We start from the raw sequence: 27157 nt of genomic DNA, 5'->3' as shown, positions 1-27157 counted from the left end.
GCAAGGTGAAGGTGCTCTTCATGGCTCGTCTCGTCAGGAGAATAGACGAGGATATCGTCGATGAATATCACTATGAACTGATCCAGGAATGGCTTGAATACTCGGTTCATCAGATCCATGAATGCTGTTGGTGCATTTGTCAGACCAAAAGGCATCACTGTGAATTCATAATACCCATACCTGGTTCGAAAGGCTGTTTTAGGGATATCTTCCGCCCTGACCTTCAACTGGTGGTAACCTGTCCTCAGATCCAGTTTAGAAAAGACGACGGCTCCTTTAAGCTGATCAAACAGGTCGTTTATCCGAGGCAAAGGGTATCTGTTCTTGATTGTGATCTTGTTCAATTCTTTGTAATCGATGCACAATCTCATACTCCCGTCTTTCTTCTTCATGAAGAGTACCGGAGCTCCCCACGGGAACACACTCGGTCAGATTTGCCTTTTATCTAGCAATTATTGGAGTTGTTCTTTTAGATCCTTGAGTTCGACTGGTGCCATCCTGTAAGGTGCTTCAGATTGTGCAATACCGGGAACCAGATTGATCTCGAACTCCACTTCGTGATCCGGGACTGTCCCAGAGAGTTCTTCTATAAAAACATCTGGGAACTCTCTCACTATCGGGATGTCCTCCAGTTTCAGCTCGACTTCTCCTGTTATCTCACTGACCATTGCTAGGTAAATGTCTTCAACGGATTTCATGGCTCTCCAAGCTTGAGATGCGGAAAGCAGCGGCTTCCGTTCCTTGGGTTTACCATGAAACACGACTTCTTCCTGATCTGGGGTTCGGAGTTTAACTCTCTTTTCCTTACAATCTACCATCGCACTGTTTCTTGCTAACCAATCCATTCCTAAGATGATGTCGAAATCGACCATGATCAACTGTATCAAGTCGGCCCTAAAAGTCTGATTACTAATACTGATTTTACAATCTCGGTAAATTTCGTGAGTTTCAATGGCCTTACTGGTAGGTGTGGCTATTCGAAAAGGTTCAGTTAGCTTATCAGGCTTACGTCCTAACTTCTTAGCAAACCTCTTAGACATAAAAGAATGTGTGGCACCATAGTCAAATAACACATAATCAGGCACTGATTGAATTAGAATGGTACCTGACACGACTTCAGTTGCGTCGTCGGCCTCTTCCTGAGTCATGGCAAAGACCTTGACATTAGGTTTGTCCTCCTTTGGTTTACTAGGGCATGTTCCCGCATTTGGACCAGTTCCTCTGTTCAGCCCTGCTGGTCGGTTGGCGGCAGTAGGACACTCTGCAATTCTGTGCCCCGATTTCTCACATCCAAAGCATACACCGCTGGCCCTACGACATTCTCCCAGGTGTCGTAAGTGGCAAGTTGGGCAAGGCTTAATAGGTTGGTAGTTAGTGGCAGACGAAGGCTCTTTAGATGGTCCACTGGACTAGTTAGGCTTCTTGAAAGTCTGGCTGTTATGCGAGGATTGACTGTTCATAGGCCTTTTATTTTTAAATTCCTTCTCCTTGCGCTGTATATCAGTTTCAGCTTGAATAGCTGCGCCCATAAAGTCTGAAAATTTCGTTGGTTGGTAGACTGCTATGGCTGATTGAATCCTGCTGTTCAAACCCTTCTTAAAGCGGTGCAATTTCAAAACTTCATCCACCATGATTGTCGGAGCATAAGATCCTAGAGCGTTGAACTGGGAGGTGTATTCCACAAATGACATGTCTGGAGATTGACTGAAATTTTCAAAGTCACTCAGTTTCTGCAGTCTGACCTCGGCTGGATAATACTGTTTCAGAAAAGCTTCTCTAAAATGCTGCCAAGTGATTGGTCCTGCAGCTGTCATGGCTGGTGAGATTGCTTCCCACCTCTTGCCTGCTCTATCCTCCAGGAAAGGCACAACCACATCCACTTTCAGTGCCTTGGGGACTTCCAACAGTCGCAGTTGAGTCTCCACACTTTTCAGCCAACTCTGGCTAACTTCAGGGTCGACAGCGCCACTGAAAGTCGGACACTTGTTCTTGCGCAGTGATTCATAATGGAACTTGACTCGGTGCTGTGGTGGAGGTGGTGGTGGTTGATTGGCGTTCGGGTTCACTAACCCTTGCAGTGTCGTGGCCACGATCGTGGCTATGGCCATCAGGTCGGCCTGGTTAAGACTGAACCCAGGTGGTGGTCCATTGTCCTCTTTGTTGGCATTGTTGTTGTTTGCATAACGGGGGTTGCGATTTTGCCTTGGAGGTCTACCGGCCATTTCCTACAATTAAACGTTTCTAAGAATTTTTTGTGCATAGCGACATGATGGAATAAATAAGTTATGCTAGAACAACGGAAGTTAATAAATAAACATAACTTTTATTAATTTTTTGAATACGGAACAACTGAATGCAACAAACAGTACTGAATGGAAACAAATCGTACACACTGAAATAAAATAGCAACAATAGAAATATAAACTCTTAGTACTAAGGAAAGGTCATCAAGGTACTCCAATCCTCTATCTCTCCATCTCCTACGGCAGCTATAGGCTCATCTATCTCTATCGGTCCTTCCTCTTCCGGTTCCTCCTCAGGCTCTTCCTCTTGCAGTATCTCCACCATATGGGTGAGCTGGGCATTCTCTTCCGTTAGCTGGGCCACCTGTGCCTTAAGTTCCTATCTCTCCGCATCATCCACGTCCATCTCGTCATTCCAATGCTGCTGATACTGCAGATGGTACTGTTTCTTCTGCTTGATTTGGTCCTTTAGAGCTTCAACTTGCTGGACCAGACGTTGGTTCACATAGGCAAGGCTATTCACGGCATCACCTGAATTTTCCAGTCTCCCCTTACCTTTGGCATTCTGCTGTTTCTCTTCCTCCAACTCCTTGCGATAACGCTCCACATCATCTCGTAACTTTCCATGTTGATACTTGCACTGTTCTATGACATCTCTGAGGTCCATGTTATCACTCCTAACTAGCTCACCATGATAGATCGACTGGGTAAGGCGGACATGAATCTCCTCTTTCTCAGCGGCTAAGGTCTCGATCTCCCTCTTCCTCTCACTCAGTCGGGCTCTAAGTCGCTGAATCTGACGGGACTGAAAGTGAAAGGCAAGCTCCTTCATACGAATGGCAGCTTGAGCACGGGTGCGGGGTCGCATTTGAGTAGATGGAGCCATTTCCTGAAATCAAAAAGGGAAATGCTCAGAATCAGAAAGAGACAATATAGAACGAGGGACAATATGCAATATACATGTAATTTTCGAAAATATATAAATATTTTATTTTTTTTCCACAAATGGAACGTTTTGAGATAGACACATGGGTTTGAAGCATATGTCGAGAGGATTCCAGAACAATAGACGGAATCGAATTCGGAATTTTCTACGCAAAGTTATAGGGTCTACGAATATTTTCTAAAACGGAAAAAACGACGTTTCGGAAGCCTAAACGAAGGAATTTCGCGATTTCAGCCCCTACCTCACAACGAAGTGGTGAAAATCACTCGTTGGGCCGTTTCGGAGGGGATAGCATTGGCCGATTCTTGAAATCTCATCGAAAAGTTTTCCGAAAATTTTTCGTCCCCAACCGGATTATGAACCTGGCGGCTCTGATACCACTTAAATGTCACGCTCCGAAACTCGGGATTGACACTGGCGTTGTTTAACAATAACACGACCGATAACAACAAGCCTTTGTAGCATAGTTTACACCAAACCAGTTTATAATTCATAATATAAACGTAACAACAACTGTCTTTACATTAACGAAATCCAAACGAAATAGTAATTAATGCGGAAGCGTCTTACAGTTCATTAAATCTTAAAATTCGAAATAAAGTCTATTACTAATCTTGCGAATCACCAGCCCCAAAACTGTTCAGACTCTTCATCCTCAACCTGTTCTTCGGACTTATCTAGGAGGGGCGAGTAAGGGAGATGAGTATTTTGGGAAATACTCAGCAAGTGGGGGATATCGAATACAACATGAAAATTTTACAACATTTTCGAAAATAACATATACATACATCATGTTTTTCATAATCGTAACATCCTATCATAACATAATAACACTGCGATTTTTCACCTTTAACGGTTTACTGACGTCAGTCCCTAAGTTTTAATCCTCTCAGGGGGCGAGGCCATAAAACGGTTCAATCCCTCCGTGAAGAGCCATATGTTGGAATTCCACCCATTTTCAGGGAATCCTCACAGTGTCAACACAAAAAAAAAACGTACCAAAATTTCATAAAAAAAACGTATAGACGGGAGACAGAGCTCGACCGAATTTTAAAACCAAAAACCGAAAATTTAATATGCATAAAACCGAAATTTAAATTTTAAAAACAAGCCCACTTACAGTATAATTGATGCTAAAAAAAATCGTGGTGGCTCGGCTTCGGGGATGGATTGTTTCTTGCTCTACACTTGGCGGCACTTCGGCTTCGATTTTTAGGCTAACTTTGGGACGATTTTTGGACAGAGTTTCGGCTATGTAGAAGTTGCTGAATTTCGAAAATAAGCAGCAAGAGATTTTCGAAAATTAGTGTAGGAATGCTAGGTGTTGATGGACTATTTATAGGGGAGAGGGATGTGGCTAAGTATGTCATCTAAAATCGAAAATTCAGCTACCAAATTGGTGAGATTTATTCCTTGATCTCCTTGCCCTCTACTGATTCGAAATTGTGTTGCTAGGTGGGGAGGATTCTTTTGAGCAATCTTTGATTATTTGTTTCCAAGTAATCAAGAATCTACCTATCACAACAACCAGTCATATATTATAGGGAAATTTCGAAAATCTCTAGTAAGATTTAACATTAATTCCTCTACATGTATGATATCCCAAATCTTGTAAAATTCCTCCTCCAAAATTTCGAAATTAGGCTTGTACAAGTGCATGTAATAATATCTTGACATTAAAGATTTTCCATAACATATTCTCCAATATACATCCCTTATTTTAACACAATAATCCAAAAAGAATATCCTCAACTCTTAAATTTCCTAACAATTGTTTAATCATATGGGAAAAATCGGTTCTCACAATGACTCATTGGTGCACACACATGTGAGCACAATTGATAAACAATATAACAAAAATAATACATATATATCGATTAACCAAATATATAAGAGTCTTTTTACGCAATTCGAGATTTAAGTTCCATGTGAAGAATAAGCTCAAAATTATAATATCTAATAAATGGCAAGAAAATTATTAATAAGATCACTTCATTTAGCTTTCGAATGAAAGGACGAACCAAAAGTTTGTTTTTTGGGGAAGTTGGTGAAAAATCTCCAATCAAAATATTTCTTTGGGTTCACTCCCTACCCACAAAATTGTGGTACTATGTCATACAAAATGTGGTATAATTCATGTGGAAATGTGGTACACTTCATGTGGAAATGTGGTACTAAAAAAGTACCCAGGGACTAAACACAAAAAAAAAAAATCGACGGCTGGGGACTAAAGGCCAATTTCCCGTTGTTTTTTTAGGAATGAATCTAAAGTGATTTTTCTTTAATTTTTTTTGGGTGTAAGAATCAAGAGTGAATTTAACACAACAATTGAGCAAAAGTTGATGAAAATTAGTACAAGTGCCGCTAATTTTGGACCCAAAGCCCACCAAAGAGCACTAAGATCTACTACCCTATTTATATAATGCAGTTTGAAAATTACAAATTTATTTCTGTGATTTTCATAAATCACATATCGAAGACGGATTTCTTGTGGTGATCCCAAAAACAAAAAACACAAATGAGGACGGGGAACATTTAATTAATATCCGAATAGGTATTATCTGAAAAATAATGAACTATATAAATTGTTATTTGCATCTTGTATGTTAGTCTATTTACAACTTCAGTATGTTATCAAAATTGAATGTTAGTCATGTATCTTTCAATTTATAGCAAGTTAAGTCATTTTCACGTAGAAGTATTGATGTGGTACTACACACATATGCGACACATCGATTTCATGTTAGCTTCACATCTGTAAAATTACCAAAATTGCCAAAAAAAAAAAAAAGAAGCGAAGATAGCTGATTAATACTAAAATTTGTCAACATAATAAATATCCAAAACCACAAGTACACAAGTATATAAGAACACAAATACGAATCTCTCAATCAATAATATATATATAATAACTTTGATGTCATGATCTGGTTTTTTATAAACCAAAAATATTTTTTTTCCCTCAAATTACAAAATATTTTATTTTTTGTTTAATAAAAATGTCATTAAACCCATTTTAGTAATTTTTTTCCTTATTCATCAATCATTAAACCCATTGTTCTAACACTGATTTTTTATTTTTAATATGTATGGCGTGCGAAGGGACACTGGTATTCACTCCTGTCTCTTGGTGGTTAGTAAGTAGTGACTATTGGCCCACCAAATTCCAATGTCTTTGGGTGGTGAAGAAGATATTGGAGCTTCTTTACTCATAGCATAACATGCAAGAAAAGGGCAAGACTTGCATGCAAGCCAATGAAAATGACTCATCATGCAATCTTCATCGACTACCAAATTATCAGAGATGAGATTTTCACCCATCTCTGTGTGTTGGAAGGAATATTTGAGAGGGGCCGACGCTTTTTTCCACCCTTTTGTCTTCACTACACATGCTCCACTAGATTCTTAAAGTGCAAAAGAGCACATATTGCATGTATGTTTGTGCCACAACTTTATAAACCCAACCAACAAATTTCATCATGATAATATAAGTACTGCGCACTCACCATCCTCATGTTCTGTAGTGGCTATATGCATATACCAACTCAAAATTTAGAAATTTTGGCCTGACATATTAAATTAAGATAAAAATAAATATCTGCAGTACACCAATATTCAATAATAATATTCTCGACACAGACGAATTAATACGTATATTAGAAGAAGGAAAAATCGAGCCGATCGACCATGAAAATATTCTCTACTGGATTTGTTAGTGTTATGTTTGATGCAAAGTCAGCCTGGCAAATGGTGGAAAATCTATCTTTGCAAGAGTGACTTTATTCATTGCCCAATGTTGGAGATACTTATCTCTCAATATCTGCCCCTTTTGCTTGGAGCCTTTTTCCTTGTACAGAAAAAACATGGTAATGGAAATGGTTCCTACATGCTTTCATTATTATTATTATTTTAAAGAATTTTGATTTAGACAGCTCTGTGGGAATTGGGGAATCTTCAATTTATGTCAAACTTTTAAACCAATGTGCTCATTTCCAAGTTTACAAAAACATGGAATCTTCACCAAAGATTTGCCATTCAGATATGATACATGAAATCGAATTGACACATGTCACGTACAACTGAAACTCATTTCTATATTTATTTTTCAATTTATCATCTCATCTTACGAAAAAAACAGTGATTTAGATATCGTAAAATATGAATGAATCTTGGATATACTCTACAATTGTCGTAAAAAAAAATTCGTTTACGAGTCGAATTTATTCCAGTGTGTATTTACCCTATCTTGAATTTCTTATTTTGTTGTAAGCAATAATATAAGATACAATAAGATAAGTCTTTCTTTATCTTTAATAACTAATGGTCATATCTTGAAGACACTATATAGATAGATTTCTATATTTAATTGTGCTAAATATTGAGGAATGGAATGTCTAGATCATAGTAGTTTGAGTTGAATAAAAACATAAAATTTTTTGAGACGGTCTTATGGATCAATTTTGTGAGAAAATCTTCTATTTGAATCACCTATAAAAAAAAGTATTATTTTTTAATTATAAATATGGGCATGTTTGACTCGTCATATTAATAAAGATCCGTGAAACTTACTCAGAAAGATTATGTACATAATTTGTTTAAGATATTTATAAAAATAATTTTGTTGTGTGCCCTGCCCTCCAACTATGAAGACTTTCATAGATAGTCCAGTGTTAGAATTTAGAACTATGGGTCTAGTCTTATTCTTAGCCCAAATTAACTTTTTCCCCAGTCAAGCCCAGTCCATATAAATAACCCAATTTATGAAACATTGGTAACCACAAAAGGAAAAAACATAAATCTTGATTGATGATTGCCTTCATATCAATTTCTAAAATCTAAAATGTCAAATTTTAAAAGTTTTGAATGTATCTCTGGAATTCATAATTGATCCAAGGCTTGGACAACATTAAGTTAAACCTCAAATGAGAGGATTGCAATGAAGAGCAGACAAACATATATGTCAACATAATCGATGACTTACCTTCTATTTGATAACAAAATGCAAATTTAGGACGAGATATCGGATTCAAAACTCAAACGTAAAAAACTCCTCCCAGCTCAAATATAAAATTTGGTTGGCAGTTTAAAAGTTGGAAATATTTTGGGATAACTGAGAATAAACTGATACTCTTATCTCAAAATAATCCATCGTGGCTATATGTTGGTGGTCTCGTGGCACATATTTTGTCTTGTTCTTGCATGTGAGTGATCTTGGACTTTAATGTTTTCGTTGATCGATCATGCAAAACTTTATCGATTATAATATTATACATGACATATTAATTAATAGTGATGATCTTTTTAAAACTTTTTGTATAATATACATTTATACCAGACACCTTGCATGTTCTAATAGTTATTAAATGTGTGTGTATNAATAACAACTAGCTCCCAATTTTTTTTTCTTTTTCTAAAATGAGAGCATCGTTATTCTCTCCTTGGTGAGAGTTCCGATCTACTTCTACCGCTGGTGATTCTTGTTCTCTTGGTGACTCCAACTCCACGGTGCATTATGGATATAATGATGGCAGTCCTACCATTATCCGCTGATGAGGGAGATGTGGTGCTCATAGTATTAGAGTAGGTGTTCGACAAGCTTAACTTTAATGTAAAAACAATCTTTTTTTAAAATAATATTTTATGAATTTTATCCATTTATGACATTTAATTTATATATATACTCATGCAAGCTGCAAAGATAAAGACTTTGAATATAATATAAATACTATGATATCAATTTCTCAAAGCTGATCATGAAATTCATCACTCGTGTACAGTATATTTTACATATGTTTCTAGTCGATTCAGCGGCCTAAAATAAGAATCATCGTCGTTTGACATCGAGATTAACATCTGTTGTGTAAATGTCACGTTTAATTGATAAGGACATGGATATGTTAATTCACATATGGGTGATTATGAGATGGATCATTTAACAATCCTCCAACAAATTTTCAAAGTGGTAATCACTTATCCAATAGAATAGTCCGCTGTTATGGTTGTACATCATTAATCCTTAGATCTGGAAGAACATGGAGGCTCTACGTACTAGAACTACATTTTGACTCGTTTTCCGACTCCAGGAGAGTCATCAAGTGTCGAGATTGGGTGTAGCTCCAAAATATGTAGGAGTCAATTCTTTGTAGTCAGTGATTCACCGCTCGTTTGTAGGTGTTGATATCCTATGTGATATGATAGTTAATAGTGCAAAGAATATCTGGTCAGAATAAGATATGTGCTTTAGAGAATGTGGTTCTCTAGTTGCACATCTGATGTCATGATTATTGCTAAAAAATATATCACATTGTTATAAAATTCTTTTGCATTATCCGATATACCAATAATTGCAGATTCGATGAAGATATATGAGTGAAGGGAACATATTGTACTCTAACCACAAACTATTGGTTCTTGTAGGGACTATTAGTGATACATAGGGGAATATGGAAAGAAACTACTGGACGCTCTTACCATGATCCGATGAATGCTATCAGATTTGAGTGCTGACATTCTTATGATCAAAGAATTGATGCACACAATTTGGCAAACAAAGTTAAGCTCAAATAAGAAACAAATGTTATTTCGAATCACATGAGTTGAGTGAACCCACCACTAGTTGTATCTTTGAACCATTGAAGATCATATCAGCATTGGATTTTGTGTTCTCATTGAGATAGTCAAATTCAAGGAGTTGAATTTGATGACTGTAGTTTGATGGAGACCAAACTATTGCTTATAAAAGAATTATGAGTAAATTTCATTATTTAAAGTTGTTAATGTTAGCTTAACAGCTAATTGATTTAGGAGTGTGCAACTGTCAAATTTAGTAAAAAAGTTCACAAAATAGGCAGCTTCAAAAAATGAATTAGTTTAAAATTTTGTCCTTCGAATTTTTGTTTTCATTATATGAACGAGATTTGTACCCTTGATACGTCGATGTTGTTTAACAATCGATCGGAATTATAATGAGTTCACATTATTTAATTAGTGATTAGAATATGCTAACTAAATAATAATTGAGTAGAAGTGACAATTATATACAAAATTCCTATTGAATATTCTAAAGATTCTATAATTAATTATTTGATTAAGTAATTAATTAAATCATGGTTATTTAATCATAATATATAATGGAGTTATAATTATTTAATTATACCAGGTATTTCAAAAATAAAAAATACAATATGAAAATTTTAAATAATGAAAATCATAAAATCCTAATTCGAGTAGAATTTTGATTCAAGAAGAATCCTGATAGGATCAAGAGAGAATGTTACCAAAAGTTAATAACATAGAACACACAACTTGAGAGTTAAAATAATCAAAGGTCCCAAGTCTATCTCTTTTCTCTCCTCTACAAGAAAAATCGCCCCACCGTGCGTAGCCGACTGCACCGTGAAACCGCCGCACCACCGCTGGAGTGGCAAAATTCTAGCAATCACACTCACCGCAAAATTTCGCATAGATCTCTAAAGCGATATATACAAGGGACACACTCTTCGATCGTGGACTTGATTAAAAGATTGAAGAACAGTGGTAAATCGAGTAGATCATTAGTATAGATTTACAAGAAGAGCTATATCCGTTTAAAATCCAGAATAGTTTGGTGTTCAGTGTTTAGAACGCAAAGGTAAACATCTTGTTGGAACTTTTCAAGTTCGCAATCTTGATTTTGATGTTAACAAAACTTGTTAATTTGTGTTACTAAAAATCTACCTTAGTTTGCAGAAACTAAGATCCATCACGAGCTATTTACATCGCAAACTGAAGATCTAACTGATCGTTCAAACTGAATCAGTCTAACTGTTACATCAATTGAGCAGTCCAGCTAATTGTCCAGTTGATAGGTGGTTCAGCAGAAGAACCTCAGAAGCCTGGCCTCCCCTTCGGAGTGTTCAACTGATGAAGATACCCAGCTGATCAATCCAACTGAACGTGAGTGAAATCAGTTCAACTGACGAGTCAACTGATTCCACCAGCCCAACTGAAGATCAGTTCAGCTGACAAGTCCAAAGCATCAGTCAGAATCTTTCAGTTGTAGATGAAGAAAAATATTTCAGTAGATTTCAGCTGTGCGTAAAGGTACAAAGCTTTTGTCCAGTTAAAGGACAATAATGGACGTTGCATCAGAGCATTAAAGACAAACGTTTCTCAAGGGCAGTCGTAAAGTCGAGACACAAAGTCCAAGAAACAAATCCAAGATGCAACGGATACAATTATTGAGTCTTTCTGTACGATCAATTTTTCTCGCCTATATAAAGAGAAGATCAGTGAGGACTCAATACAGAAGGAACAAGACCATAACAACAACAAAAAATAAGAGAGAAAAGAAAGGGCACGCATATTGAAAATCAGCTTTCAGAAGCAATCAGTCCAGATGGATACTTCAACGTGTTATCAGCTTAGTATAGAAGCCTATATCCCTCAGTGTGTGAGAACATCCTTGTTCAGTTCTCATACACAAAATCTCTCAACCACCCAAATACCGTCTTGCACAAATACGTTAAACTTGTGTATGTAGTTTTTGACACATAGACGTTAAAGAAGTGTTGTCTGGAAGGTGCTTCCTTCAGTCGTAGCTAGGAGTTCAGTTTAGGCAGTAGTGTAAGTCTTAGTTTAGTGGGTTTGTACAAAAGTGTTGTATAAATCAAAGTCTTCAAGTGGATCCTACCGGTGGTGGTAAAAGGGGTGACATAGGAGCAGTTGAAGTCTCCGAACATCCATAAACATATCTTGTGTATTTAACTGATTAACTGTTGTTTTCAAATTGTTTTGGTCAGTAGAAAATTCGTCAGTTCAGTTGCCACCATAACTGAATTGAAGAATGCAAAATCTAATTTAGTCTTTCTCAGTTATTCAGTTTACATAAGTTTAAATGTTTTCTAATAACAGTCTTCTTCACGAAGGATTACATCGAGTTTCCTCCATTTGATTTTTAAACCAAACTCGATTTAATCAATCGGTGTTCATATTCTTAGAACACGGGCTATTGCTGCTTATTGGAGAATATAGTGTTCGAAATGCCTTCGAAGGCACTAGCACACTCGATCCTTCACATCTAGATGTCATATAAATGTTTAATTTAATCATATGATTCCCAAGGAAGTTTTATTGTCAAAACACAAAATTTTAAACTTTCGCTGCTTCTTGAGTGCGAGAAAACTGTACTCCAATAGTGGTATAAGAGCCTAGATTCTTTCTATCATATGATTCCTTGTTTATTGTTTTAAATCGTTTTGTATTATATTTCTAACCGCTTAGGAAAATATTTCAAAATATTGAATAGCCTAGAAAATTTGATTTCCAGGAAAAAAATTTTGACGTTGCCCGCAATAGTTTTGGGCAGCGGACTGCAGGCAATGCTGCTTGTTGCTTAGCACTGCCCAACACATAATTTCAAAAAAACGATTTATTCGTGTATATAGGAGTGAAGATTTAAAATTGGAAGGTTATATTGATTCTAGATTCCAATCAGATGTGGATGATTCAAAATCAACATCTAAATTTGTATTCATGCTCAATGGTAGTGCTATCTCTTGGAAGAGCTCCAAACAAGACACCGCAACAGATACAATCATTGAGGTTGAATACATAGTTGCATCAGCTACGACAAAGAAGACTGTTTTGATGAGGAATTTCGTCCAAGATTTGGGCGTCTTTCCTAACGATGTTGATCAAGTCTCGATGTACTGCGACAACAGTGGTGCCATTGCACAAGCAAAGAAGGCGAGCTCTCATCAACGATCCAAACATATATTAAGAAAGTTCTAAATCATCCGGGAGATTGTAGGAAGATGAGACATATCAGTAGAGAGAGTTACCTCTGCAGATATTGTTGCTGATCCACTAATAAAGCCTCTGCCATAACAATTGTTTGAGAAGCATTGTGAAGCAATGATTTGGAGATCTATGGGTCGTTGACTATAGGGCAGGTGAGGGATTGTTAGAGTAGGTGCTCAGGCCAACTTGTGACTTGAGATTTATTGACTCTTATGTAAAAACAAACTTTATTGTAATAATATTTTACGATTTTATCTAATTATTACATTTACTTTATCTGTATACTCATGCAAGCTGCATAGTAAAGCCATTGAATATACTTTAGTATCACGAGGTCTATCTAGTTACATAAATCATGAAATTAATTAAGAAGTATATTGTATATTCTAAATAACTTCCTAGTCAAATATGTCTTCTAAAATAAGGATAAAGATTGCTCGAACTCGAGACTAGCATCTGTGATGTAAACGTCAAGTTTCATTGGTAAGGTGATGGAGATGTTTATTCATACACATGGATGCTCATTCCATGAGGCACTGAACAACCATATTTCGGATTTTTCAAGTGGTTATCACTTATTAAATGAATTAGTCGCGGTTATGGTTATACACTATCAATCCTTAGACCCAGGACAACATGGAGGCTTGGCGTACGATCATGCACTTTGACTTGTTTACCTACTCCATTGAGGGTCATCAGGTGGCGAGGTTGAGTGTAGTTTCGAAATACATATGAGCCAATGTATTGTAGTAGGGATTCGCATATCACCTACAGATGAAGATATTTTATTTCATATGATGAGTTAATAGTGCAAGTAATCTCTAGCTACAGTAAGACATGTGCAAGTTATAAAATAGACAAATACAAAAAATGAATCAGAAAAAATTGTCCTTCGAATTTTTTTTCATTATGTGAATTAGATTTGTACCTTCATCACATCGACGTTGTTCGATCGTCGATTGGGGTTATAATGAGTTCACAATTATTTAATTAGTGAATTTAGAATGCGATATTAAATAATAATTGATTAATAGTGACTACTATGTAAGATTCATATATAATATTATATAGGAGTCTAGAGTTAGTTAATTAAATTGATTAAAAAACTAAATAATGGTTATTTACTTATACTATATAATGTATTATCAAGAGATGAAATTATTTAATTATACATAGTATTTTCATGAGTGAAAAATACAAAATGAAAATTTTAAATAATGAAAACTAAAGAATCCTTATTCAAAGTCCTGGTAATATTGAAAGAGCGTGTTTTATAAAAACATATTATCAAAAGTAGACATAACACAATCAACGCAACTTAAGAAAATCTACACAAAGATTCTCTTAATTTTCTCTCCCTTTCCAGCTCACAAATTCGGCCACCTACCTAATGGACTAGACCACCATAACACTGTTGTATACCGTCGCTGCCCTGTCGTCGTCGATGCACCGTTGTCGGAATTGCTAAATTTCGGTGATTGAATCTCAACACGGAATTTCGTTTAGATCTCCAATGTGATTTATACGAGGAGTGTAGTCTTCGATCGTAGATTGAATTTGATGATTGGAGAACGAAAAATGACGTTGATTCTGGTTGATCTCTCATAGGAATTTACAAGAAGGAACAACCGCCGCTAATCCCATACCGGTTTGGTATACAACGTTCTTAAACGCAAAAGTAAATTAAATCTAAACATCCTATGAATGATTTAAATCGTACGATACCCAATAACATCTTGAACGTCAAAACAAAAAATTTTAAACTTCTGTTGCGTCTTGGGTGCGGGAAAACAGTATTCCAACATATGGATCAATGAAATTATTATGCCTTTTAATTTTAACGTCCACAAATTGGGAACTCGATTGTTGTAGCAAGAGAGAGTAAGCTGGGACATCCCGATTTATTTTAAATTCATGGATTTGAAATACATTTATATTGTTTATAAAATTTAAACAAAAGAAAAAAAAATCAAATACATTACCTACTTATTTACATAATAACTATACTAATCAAAATGGTTTTCAAATCTTTTAGAATATTGGAATTATTTGAAATTCATTGTGATTAATATAATTATAATTTAAATTAGTAAGATATGAATTTAAAGTTTCCTTTGTTTAAACTATTTAACAATAAAAATAAAATTGAAATCATAAATTTTAAATGAGTAAATCTAAATGCAATCTTAGAAGATTTTGATACCCGTATGTATAAAAAATTCACATGAATAACATAAGAAAAACTAGTTAGAGAATAAAATTTATATTAAATAAACATTTAAAACAAGTTTAGTAAAATATAAAAATAACTACTTTAAAGGATTTCGAACTTATAAAAACCCTTGATTGATCGAAATACTACTAGTACAATCACTTGTTATTGAGAAAAATTCTAATGTTACACTTAACCATTGATTGCCACGTTTATGAAATTGCATTTGTTTTTCTATGATTCAACATATTTTAAGAGAATGTCACACAAATAAAAACCAAATGCATCACGGTTAAATTGTTAATATAACAAGGAATGTTGCAGAAAATGTTACATTATATTTTTTTCCTTCTTACCGGATTTTAACTCGTAGTTTAATGATACTTTAATTTTATGAACAATGTGGTAAGTGCATTAATTGTGTTAAAGAAATCAACCAAAATCTCACATTAAAAATACAAAGAGAAGACTACATTAGTATGAGGTCTTTTGGGCAATGACCAAAAGCAAATCAATGAGTTTATGTTAAAAGTAGACAATATTATACCATTGTGGAGATACGTGACTTCCATGACAGAATAAGTGGCGACGTCTATAGGAATAGAATCCATGATTGACTTACAAATCAACAAGACAGGTTCCTTGAAATTTGACATCGAGAAGTTCACCGGAAACAATGACTTCGGATTATGGAGAATCAAGATGCGTGCCATTTTGATTCAAAAATGGTTAGTCGATGCTTTGAAGGGAGAAAATGTAATCTCCAAGAGTTTCAAAAGAGAAATCAGTTAATATGGCAAAGGCTCAAAGTGCCATCATTCTATTGTTGGGAGATAAACCATTTCATGAAGTCTCAAAAGAAATCACAGCAGCTACAATGTGGAGTAAGCTTGAAAACTTGTATGTGCCAAAGTCTCTTTCCAACAGGTTGTACATGAAATAGAGGCTATATTCTTTCAAGATTGGTGAAGAGAAGGGTCTCTCAGATCATATCGACGATTTTATCAAGATCTTAGACGACTTTAAAATATCGAAGTAAAATTGGAAGAGGAGAACAAGACATTGTTCTTGTTAAATTCTCTACCAAGATAATATGAGAATTTTCGAGATGCTCTCTTGTATGGAAGAGAGCAATCCATCACACTTGAAGAGGTACAACCCAAGGAGCTACAGAGAATAATTCAAGCACATGATCAAGTTCAAGGTGAAAGCCTGAACACCAGAGGAAGAACTAAGAGAAGACAATACAATGGCACCATGAACAGATCAAGATCTAAAAGTCATCCCAAATGTAATTGTTTTCCATGCCACAAAGAAGGGCATTTCAAATGTGATTGCCCGGATCGAAAGAAAAAAGACCAAGAAAGAACTAAATATAATGGTGAGGCATCGGTAGCCTCTGACGGGTATGACTGGGCAGAAGTACTGGCCATATCAGAACAAGATACAATGAATGAGTGGATTCTAGACTCAAGCTGCACATTGCATATGTGCCCTTCAAAAATCATGGTTTGGATCTCTACAGGAATCAGACTTCTGGGAATAACAAATCATGCAAAGTGAAGGGAATTTGAACTATCAGGTTATGTATGCATGATGAGGCAAATAGAATCTTGCAACAAGTTAGGTATGTTCATAAACTCAAGAGAAACCTTATATCATTAGGCACTCTTGAATCAAATGGACATGATTTCAAATCTGATAATGATAATGTGAAAGGACTTAGATGTTCTCTGGTTGTCATGAGAGTTGTTAGAAAGAATTATTTGTACATTCTTTTGGGAAATACAGTGTTGGATGAAATACCTAATGTTGAAAATCGAGATAAAGTGGCGTCATTTGTGGGAAACAGAGGCATAGTCTAGATCGATCCATGTGGGTGGAATCCTCGAATATTTTAACAAAGGAGGTAAGAGCTCACAGTAAATCCATGATGAGATCGACGCAGACAGTGCTCTAAGTATTTCATGTAAATCGTGTGGTCTCAACGCATTGGAGATGAGTGACCTGGAGGATGAACATATGAGTTTGAGTGGAAGCACATACAATGAGAAGAATGAAGGTCTTTTGTGTGAGAAAAAATTGATGGAAATGCAAGCAAAGTCTCACATTTGAAATATATCTCCATTAGTATGGGACATTTTTAGTAAAAATCAAAAGAAAATCCATGACATTTTAAGATCAAAGTAGATAGGTAGTTTTTGCAAGAGCTTATTTTAAATGTTTCTTAATGTCGATGTACAATTTCAAAACATTTCATTGACTAGAAGTTTAGAAACACTTAAAATAAGCTATTTCAAACACTATTTTAATATTATAATACTTTAGAGATATGTAACTTTTATGATACAACAAAGTACAATTAATCAAAGTTATCCAAATATTCAGAGTACTCAATTTATGTTAGTCAAAATTATCTCACAAGAAATGAAAACTAGTTCCCATTTCTTTCCCGTTTTAGAAATAATAGACAACGATCGACCATAAACTTATCTGAAATTTTAATATCTTCATTGTTCTAGACAAATTAATTTATATAATTTCAACTATTTTATTTATACTAAATAAATTGAAGTGAGTACTCTTCAAACTATCAAAATCTCGAACTACCATCAAATCAAATCGAACAAAAACGTACTAGTAACAAAAAAAATGTAAGACAACACCACTTAAAAACGAAATCATCGTAGAATTCGAAACGCGAAAATATGAAATTGAAATTTTTTGCATAACAATATATATGAGATCCGCGTACGTATCTACAAAATATCACAATATAATATTATTATTTTAAAACAAATTGTTTACGTGGTTTTTATCATGTAATGCACGTATCCAATTTTTTATATGAATATTTAATTAACCTGTATTTTAATTTTATTTTATTACTAAAAAGTGAAGTGTATTGAGTATTATTAAATTATTATGAGTTGGATGGATATATTGGGAAGGGGTCCTCGTGTTGAACATCAAGTAAAACAATTACTCCACAAAATAGGACAAGTATTCTTTCCATGGGAAATTCACATTAGTCTATGTTATATCGAAATAATTATGATTGTACAAGATGATCAGTCGATCGTGTCATTGTAAAATAAAAAAATATTGGTGAACTACGTATTTTTTGTTTTAAAGTGGAATAATATATGATCATCTTATACAAAACAAAAACTGAGAATAGATTTTTCGGTTATTTAATGGCAATTACTCCACCGATTACACCCGATGAAACATAAATTTTCTCTTTTTCGATTAAATGTCGTGATACGAACGAGGTGCGATTGGAGCCCCACAATAACAATTATATTAGCAATAATACAAATATTTTTGTCTAGCTAGCTAGTATATCAATCGAATTTGTGTGGTTTAAAATATAAGCTTAATTAACAATTGGATTATAAGTTATTAATTATTTTTTAATTTGTATATTGNTCAAATATTTTTAATTAAAAATTAAAAAAATAAATTGGTCAAGAATTATTATTACTGTTAAAATAATAAATAATTTATTATTAATGTTCTGTTAATTATTTTTAAATTGACTATATGATAAGACTATATTATTTTTATTTTATTTGATAAAATAACTATCCTTCAATAAAATGTTATAATAACTATTATCAAATAAATATTTATGTCTTTTATTTTTATTATACGTTTATAAATTAATATTATTATCATGATTATTGACTTATTTTTTTTAATTATTAATATTAGTATTATTATTAAATTATCATCATAAATATACATTATTTTATTATTGCTAATATAATAATAATTTTGTATTATATAATATTAATAAAAATAAAAGTACTTAATTATTTATTATCATCAGTTATTTATTATCATGTTTTTGTTGTTATCATTATGATTAATGTATAGATTTAAGTTAGTTAAATTAAATAAGTTAATTTTTTTAAAATAAATAAGAATTGAAAGTGAGAATGACTATTCACATCTAAAATAGATGAAATGACCTACCTATTCATGAGTATATGAATAGTCATTCTCGTTGGAATGAACATTCTCATTCCAATTATGTCATTCCTTCCAACTAAGCATGCACTTAAGCAATATGTATGTCTATTGAGTTGGGGGTGGTTTAAGATAAGTTGCCATCTTAATGATCGAATCGAATATTTGTCGTTTTATGAAAAACTTATTAGTGACAGCTTCAATGTTTAAAAACATACAATAATTTACATTTCAAGTGTAACGATCATGAGCTATCTCGATCTGGAGCTCTCTCTGACACCTTATCTCATAAACCGGCTTTCTCCGTACGTGGTCTTCTCCTCTACGAGTTTTCCCATGCACCGTCACTCATAGAGTATATCATATCTGAAAAATAGTTTCTTTTGTCTTTCTTAACACTCGAACTCCAAACATTCACGCTTAAATACCTAGATTTCAAGAGTGTTGCTACCGATGAGCTCATATCTAAGATAAACAGCTTATGTTTTATCAAGTTTTTTTTAATAACAAAACTAATATATTAAAGATCGTAAAATGGGTACATAAGTATATAATGATAAATTAATTTTTGGGCATAATGTGAGCTTGAGTTGAAGTCAATAATTATAAAGTGGTGTGACTGGTGTCCCTGTCCATCGGGTTCACAATGATTATTTAAATAATCACATATATATTTGAAATTTTAAAACCAAATCTATTTTTGAGAATAATAAATTACATATCCAATAATGAACAATATTATTTTTAATCATCTTATTGTAATAAAACGAAGATTAATTATTGGTTTATTTAATAAATTATGCTCCATATGCTAAATCTTAGATGGGATCCAAGAACGATTATTGGATATTCGTTCTTGGATCCCATCTAAGATTTAGCATATGGAGCATAATTTATTAAATAAACCAATAATTAATCTTCGTTTTATTACAATAAGATGATTAAAAATAATATGATCCAATAATCGTTCTTGGATCCCATCTAAGATTTAGCCCCATCTAAGATTTAGCATATGGAGCATAATTTATTAAATAAACCAATAATTAATCTTGGTTTTATTACAATAAGATGATTAAAAATAATATTGATCCGCCATCCAATTTCACACTCACGATCAAATGGACATGGGTCAGTTAAGTAATTATGGACCCTAACAAATGGACATGGGTCCGTTCTTGGGTCAGTTAAATAATTAAATTTATGTAATTAATCAACCTAAAATGCTCTACGAGACATTTAAGTTAAACCTATTGTTAGGGTCCATAATTACTTCAATTAATGAAAATATTAATTATTCTTACATGTACAATTCATAATTTTTTCAGTGTTTTCGAAATTAGATTGATGGTCGGTTCGATCGAGAAAGAGATCACACATCCAGTCCAAGCATAGTCTAAAAACTATTTTATCAGTCAGAACCTATCAAGAATCGGTCGAACCGATATTGAACCGTATTTTTCTTGAAAAATTAATTTTCTTATTTTTAAAATATTAAATTTAATATTTCTTCATATATATACATAATTATTTGAAATTTGAACTTGTTAAAAATATTAGTTTAGCAATCTTAGAGTTTATTTAACATATTATTTTTGTTTGAAAAATATATAACTCTAATAGGAGTTTTTAATATATGTATATAGTTATTTAGTTTTTAAACTTTAATAAATGTATATATTTACATATTTTAAAATATATTATTCATTATATATATGGTCCGATCGTCTGATTAAATCGATTCGATCGATTGGATTGTTTTTTTTAAGATATATCAATTTGATCATTAGTTCGATTATGAAAACATGAATTAGTATATAAAGATGAACTGAACACATTGGAAACATATCGAGGACGACGGACGAGAACATTTCATCAACCAAACGACACACAATTGGTCCGTGTCATTAATTTTTTGCATTTATTGAGTTTTCATGTTATCCAGTTAAGCTCGCCCAACTTGCAAATTGATCAATATTATATACATGTATATATATATACACACACACACACACAATATTAAATTATAATTTTCAGCTAAGCTTTCATTGAATTTATATACATTAATGTTTCTCTCTAAAATTTAAAACAAAAAATATTGCATCCCGATGTAACACATTTACGACAAGTAAAAGAACAAAAACTACGCAGCATTTCACCATTTGAACTCAACTTTTCTTATATTAAATAAATTTTAACAAGCATTGTCCGAGTAAAAAAGTCTTTTTGTTATATTGATCGATTTAATCTATATTTAAAATAAAAATATTTATTTTTATATAAAAATAATAATTTTTATAAATCGAATCGATCAAAGATTTATTTCATTTAATTGATATGTGATATGTGAGATATGAAAAAACTTGTGTGAGACGGTCTCACGGGTCGTATTTGTGAGACGGATCTTTTATTTGGATTATCCATGAAGAGTATTACTTTTTATGCTAAGAGTATTATTTTTTATTGTGAATATAGGTAGGATTGACCCATCTCACATATTAAGATACGTCAGACGATATATACTATCTTTGTAATCTTTTAATTTGATTTATTTAATTTTTACCAAATCTATTTTTTTCAACTCTTGTGTGGGCCCTCCTCGGCATGAAATTTTGCATTTCCACCTACAATGCAACCATCTCAAACGTTCTCTCCCCTACGACAATTTCCGGGCGGTCTCTCCTTTTTCCAAATTCGTTTTCATTTCCATGTCCTCTCCCAATCCTTATTTTTTAACCACGCTGACGCAGCCTACGCTCCCATTTGTTCCGTTGTAAGGAATATGGTCCCTTCAAAGATCTTCTTTTAGATTTTGTTTTTTCACCCTGCCTCACAGATTAGCTGACTATACAGGGACCCTTTTCGAATCGAAGTGGGAGTGTGTAAAAAAGTGAGGATCTTGTTTCTTCATAGGTGGGATTTTGGGAATTTTTCTGATGGCGGGAAATCAAAGTAAATGGAATGCGTTTATACCCTTTTTAACTGTCTTGTGGAGCTTTCTGTTGGCATCAATCTTTGTTTCTGCTGAGAGAAGCTTAAAGAGAGAATCTTTGCCGTATAATGGAACTGGGAGTTCGGTTCGTGATTCAGACTCAGGTCTGTTGACTGCTGTTGCGAATTTCCTATGGCAATCAGATTCACCAGGTTACCAGCATGTTTGGCCGGTGAGTCAAGATCACAGATTCCAGTTTAGTGTTGAGGCATCACGATTAAATGCAGTTTTTTATTCTTGATTTGAAATTTTATTTTGATCTTAACTTTATGTATGCTGACTTTGAAGATTCGATATTTTACAAGTATTTATGGCTATTGCGAGGAGGAGTTGGTTTTTGTCGACGCAGCAATTTAAAGACTCGTTAACTTACCATCTATTTGTATTTGGATCGCCAGCATAAATTTTTTATGTCAGTCTGCTGTGGATAAGCTTTATCAACATGTAAAGTAATATGTATCCATCTTGAATTTATGGTAATTGCATAAAGTATGGAACTGTGCATTGAAGTTTGGTCACCCCAGAGGAGGATCAAGAAGGGAAGTGAGACTACCAAGTAAAATTTTATGTCTAATTCTTAACATACGAGTTTTGCGCCTCAAAATATATGAAATTGGCCACCTCTACCTATCTCTTTACCTCCCTTTTTTCTAGCATTCTATGACACATAGTAGGCCCTGTTGATGGTACCAGAGTATAGCTTTTTCCCTAGTTCGACAGATGTACAGAATTGGAATTGTACTTGGCTTGTGAAAATCCATGAACGAAATCATATTATGATGCATTTGAATTTATTATCGGATTGTGATCCACAGGATTTGGAATTCAATTGGCAAATTGTTGTTGGTTCCATTATTGGATTCTTTGGAGCTGCCTTCGGGAGCGTCGGTGGTGTTGGTGGTGGGGGCATATATGTTCCTATGCTTAGTCTTATTATTGGATTTGATCCAAAATCATCAACTGCTATTTCAAAATGTGAGTCAGAAACATATTTGATAGCCCTGCAGTCAATGTGCATGTTCTTGATTTGTTTTTAAGCAACAATGTTAAAACCTTTTGATTTTATGTAAGGATCATGTTATTTAAGTGATTTAAATGCGAGAAGCAAAGTATTAGATCCCTATGCAATCCGGTAAGAAATTATATCTTCAGCTTAAGAAGATCGTTTCAAAATAAGTTAAATGTTCAGTTCAAATTCCAAGATCGGTGACGATAATCTTGTGGTCTTGTTGATTGTGTGTTTGACAAGTAAATTATTATATGTATGAAAATGATGAATTTGTTTTCTTGTACAACAGGTATGATCATGGGTGCTTCCGTATCAACTGTTTATTACAATCTTAAACTTAGGCATCCTACCATTGACATGCCCATCATTGATTATGACTTAGCTGTTCTTATCCAACCAATGCTCATGCTGGGAATAAGTATTGGAGTTACTTTCAATGTGTTATTTGCGGATTGGATGGTCACCGTTCTTCTAATCATTCTCTTCATAAGTAATAATTTGGTTTATTAATTTTTACATGTTACAATCCTTTTTCTGTCTCCTTACTTTATCTGCCGATTTCAGCGACATCGACTAGGGCTTTTCTTAAAGGCGTTGAAACATGGAAGAAAGAAACTATCTTGAAGAAGGTGACTGTAAACATGATTTACTATGCCCATGATTTGTTATTTTTGGGTGTCAAAAATTATATGCTCCAACTAGTATGAAAGTTCAAATAATTAATTGTCCTTTGTTTCTTGTTGCAGGAGGATGCAAAGCGATTAGAATCAAATGGTGGGTTGATTGATTCCATGTCCTTTTCCTTTTTGTCTTTCTCAGTTCACTTAATTATTAAAGCATTTATGTTTCTATATTGTTAGGCAATGGTAAAGATGAAGCAGAATATAAGCTTCTTCCTGGTCGCCCCGTTACAGATAAGGATGCCAAAGATTCATCAGAAATCGATGTGAGAAGTTTCTCCAAGTATCAAATAATCGAAAAAACCAAAGTCCCGTAGTTATATATCTTGATGTTTCAGGTTGGCATTCTTGAGAATGTTTGCTGGAAGGAGTTCGGGCTTCTTGTGTTTGTTTGGATTGCATTTCTTGTACTTCAATTGGTTAAGGTTTGGAATTTGTTTTAACCTTTTACTACCATTTCGTTTTTTGTTTTTGGCAAATTTATAGTTTCTTTGAACTTGTGCGACCAAGTTAACTTACTGTCTTGAATTGCTGCTACAGAATTATACATCTACTTGTTCAGCAATATACTGGGTGGTGAACTTGATGCAGGTTTGTTAGTGTGATTACCAAATTAATAGGCAATGTAAAGAAATTTCTGTATTTTGTCCCTTACAAATCATCTCCTTGAGATTCCTTTCCAGATCCCTGTGTCGTTTGGTGTATCTGGTTATGAAGCTCTCAGCCTACATAAGGGATGGCGAAAAATTGAATCCAAGGGGGACTCGGGTACCAATTTTACAGTGCTCCAACTGACTACTTATGGCTTCTTTGGTGTCCTGGCTGGTGTTGTAGGTGGTCTACTAGGTCTTGGAGGTGGATTTATCATGGGTCCACTATTTTTGGAGTTGGGTATTGCTCCACAGGTTTGTTCCAATTCTTGATAGCAATCTTGTATTCGACCTGTATACCTAATTTCCTCTTTATCCACCATGTATACTAGGAGAAGTGTCTGCAATGTTTTTGCATGGCAAGCGTGACTGATAATTTGCGAAGCATTAGAGCCTGGAGGAAGTCGTCGTATTTTTGAATTTCAGGATTCATGTGATGAAAGTTAAAAAATTGATCCTATTTGACTAATAGTTTGATAATCAATCACGCTGTTACTCCATTTGTTAAAATGCAAACAATTCATACTATGTAACAGATAGCTATTTCAAATCATGTATATATACGAGTGAACATGTTTTGTTTTATCATTTATTTTTTTGTAGAAGTAGAGAAAAACAACTCATGGCAATTGCTTCTTGCTAATTCTTGGCAAATTATGATTCGAGGCTCTAATGTATATCGTCATTCCCATTTAGGTTTCAAGTGCCACAGCTACTTTTGCCATGATGTTCTCCTCGTCAATGTCGGTGGTTGAATATTACCTCTTAAATCGTTTTCCGGTTCCTTATGGTCAGTGAATATCGACACTAAATGCATTCGTTTCATATTGTTGGTAAAAAAATTTTGGAACTTTTCTTTTTAAATGTTTTGCTGTTCTCCATGGCAGCTCTGTACTTTGTTGCGGTTGCAACTGTTGCTGCATTTGTCGGGCAACATGTCGTTAGAAGAATGATCATTATATTGGGAAGGGCGTCCATTATCATCTTCATTCTAGCTTTCACGATCTTTGTGAGCGCCATCTCTCTAGGTGAGTACGTTTTGCATAGAGAATATGTTTACCTCTTGTAGCATATTAAAAATCCATCTCAAAGGTCATTTAGTTTTAGACACCTTTGGTTAGCTGTAGTACTTATGTAACCAAACTGACTTTTGATGGCCTCATACAAATATCCAACTATGATAAGATTTTCGGCATGCCGGATATTTTCTTGATTGATGAGCTTTCTCTCCGGGTTAAAACAGGTGGGGTTGGCATTTCGAACATGATTGGAAAGATTCAGCACGACGAATACATGGGCTTTGAGAACCTCTGCAAGTATGATGCGTGAGATAAAAGATCTCAGCTATGAATTCTTACTCCTTACCTTCGCACTTGTTCAAATACTCTGTTGGAAACGGACTAGAGGCGGAATTTCATTTAATTTTTTTTACCAGATTCAATGTAACATTGAAACTGTCTGAGGACAATTTTTGTCTCTTCTGTAAGTGTACCTATTTGATCTCGTGGAGTATGTGTTCCTAAGAACAACTCTTGTTAGCTATATATAAAATCATCAGCGTCTTAAGATAAGCTCCCCGGTTCTCGCGATATCTCAGATGTTTCACGCAAATATTACAAAGATGTTTCATATTTATCCCTCTTGTTGAGGATACACTGCATATCGGACCAAACGCCATGGTTTCAGGTGCACACATAAGCAGCGGACATGGCGGTCAAATTCATCAAGTTGCATTCCATCAACTTGTTTTTGCTGCCATCTAAAAATTATTTAAGTCAATAGATCATATTTGCAGTTTCTTGTCGAATAAAGTATTTTTTATAAAATGGATTTTATATTTGCAGTTCAACTCAATAAATATCCACATGCTGCGTTACTGAATCTGAAGGACTGCCTTACGCAGTAGGTCCTGGACAGCTATCCTCAAAGTGGATGATGAATAGTAATATAGCAAGAACAACTAAAATTATTTAGCTAAAATAATTGCGCATAGAGAAAAGATTTTGATTTGGAAGGGAAAATTTTTTCATTACTCATTCTTATAATGTTTATGGAAAATAACTTTTTTTTATAGATAACTTGTCTCATTTTGGATTTTGGTATGAGGTGTTCAATTTTTTTTTTTTTTGGGTTTTTGTTGCATTAACTCTGATTAGTAGGTCTTCTGTGATACGGTTTAACGAATTTATATACGTAAGACTGGTCGACCTGTTTCATACCTAGAGTGAAAAATAATACATTTGGTATAAAAAATAATGTTTTAATGGGTCGAATTGGGTAGGAGATTTGTCTAACAAAATTGAAATGCACACGGTCTCATAAAATTTTTTGTGAACTTTATTTATTTTTCCTTTTAAATATATTTTTTCATGAATGTTTACATGTCATAGGAAAATGTTGATTTAACATTGAAAATGCTGATATTGCACCAAAAATTAATAACTTGAGGTCGGAAAATAATGATCATGTTCTGCGCTATGTCAATAGTTGGACCAAAATAGCTAATTAAATTTAGTGAACGAAGATCAAAATTGACGAATTAATGTGCTAAAAACCAAAATGGTTCTATCCTAATTTTTTGGATGATAATACATTATCAAGCTTGAATTGAATTTTTCTAGAAAAATAAAGTAAAAAGAATTTTCTAAACCAGGGACCTCTCAACCTTCGGCA

At 34.1% G+C, this 27157-nt stretch overlaps 2 protein-coding genes across 2 annotated transcripts; one reads left to right on the top strand and one right to left on the bottom strand.

The window, feature by feature from the left end:
- Window positions 1–452: 452 nt before the first annotated feature.
- Window positions 453–1148, bottom strand: LOC140980858 (uncharacterized). Its single transcript, XM_073446928.1, has one exon. It carries the CDS (start codon window positions 1146–1148, stop codon window positions 453–455), a length of 696 nt encoding a protein of 231 aa, XP_073303029.1.
- A 20622-nt stretch (window positions 1149–21770) lies between these two features.
- On the top strand, window positions 21771–26069 carry LOC140980579 (sulfite exporter TauE/SafE family protein 3-like). The gene is made up of 13 exons (XM_073446487.1): window positions 21771–21926; window positions 22007–22317; window positions 22961–23120; window positions 23444–23644; window positions 23719–23783; window positions 23901–23928; window positions 24015–24100; window positions 24173–24259; window positions 24375–24425; window positions 24518–24739; window positions 25181–25274; window positions 25372–25512; window positions 25728–26069. Exons 2-13 carry the CDS (start codon window positions 22090–22092, stop codon window positions 25811–25813), a joined length of 1449 nt encoding a protein of 482 aa, XP_073302588.1. The 5' UTR covers window positions 21771–21926; window positions 22007–22089; the 3' UTR covers window positions 25814–26069.
- The last annotated feature ends 1088 nt before the right edge of the window (window positions 26070–27157 follow it).

The sequence above is a fragment of the Primulina huaijiensis genome, chromosome 7, assembly GCF_012295235.1.
Source record: "Primulina huaijiensis isolate GDHJ02 chromosome 7, ASM1229523v2, whole genome shotgun sequence".
In the NCBI taxonomy this organism is placed as follows: Eukaryota; Viridiplantae; Streptophyta; class Magnoliopsida; order Lamiales; family Gesneriaceae; genus Primulina; species Primulina huaijiensis.
The sequence above is the reverse complement of the archived record's forward strand: the minus strand, read 5'-3'. Positions and strand labels throughout refer to the sequence as shown.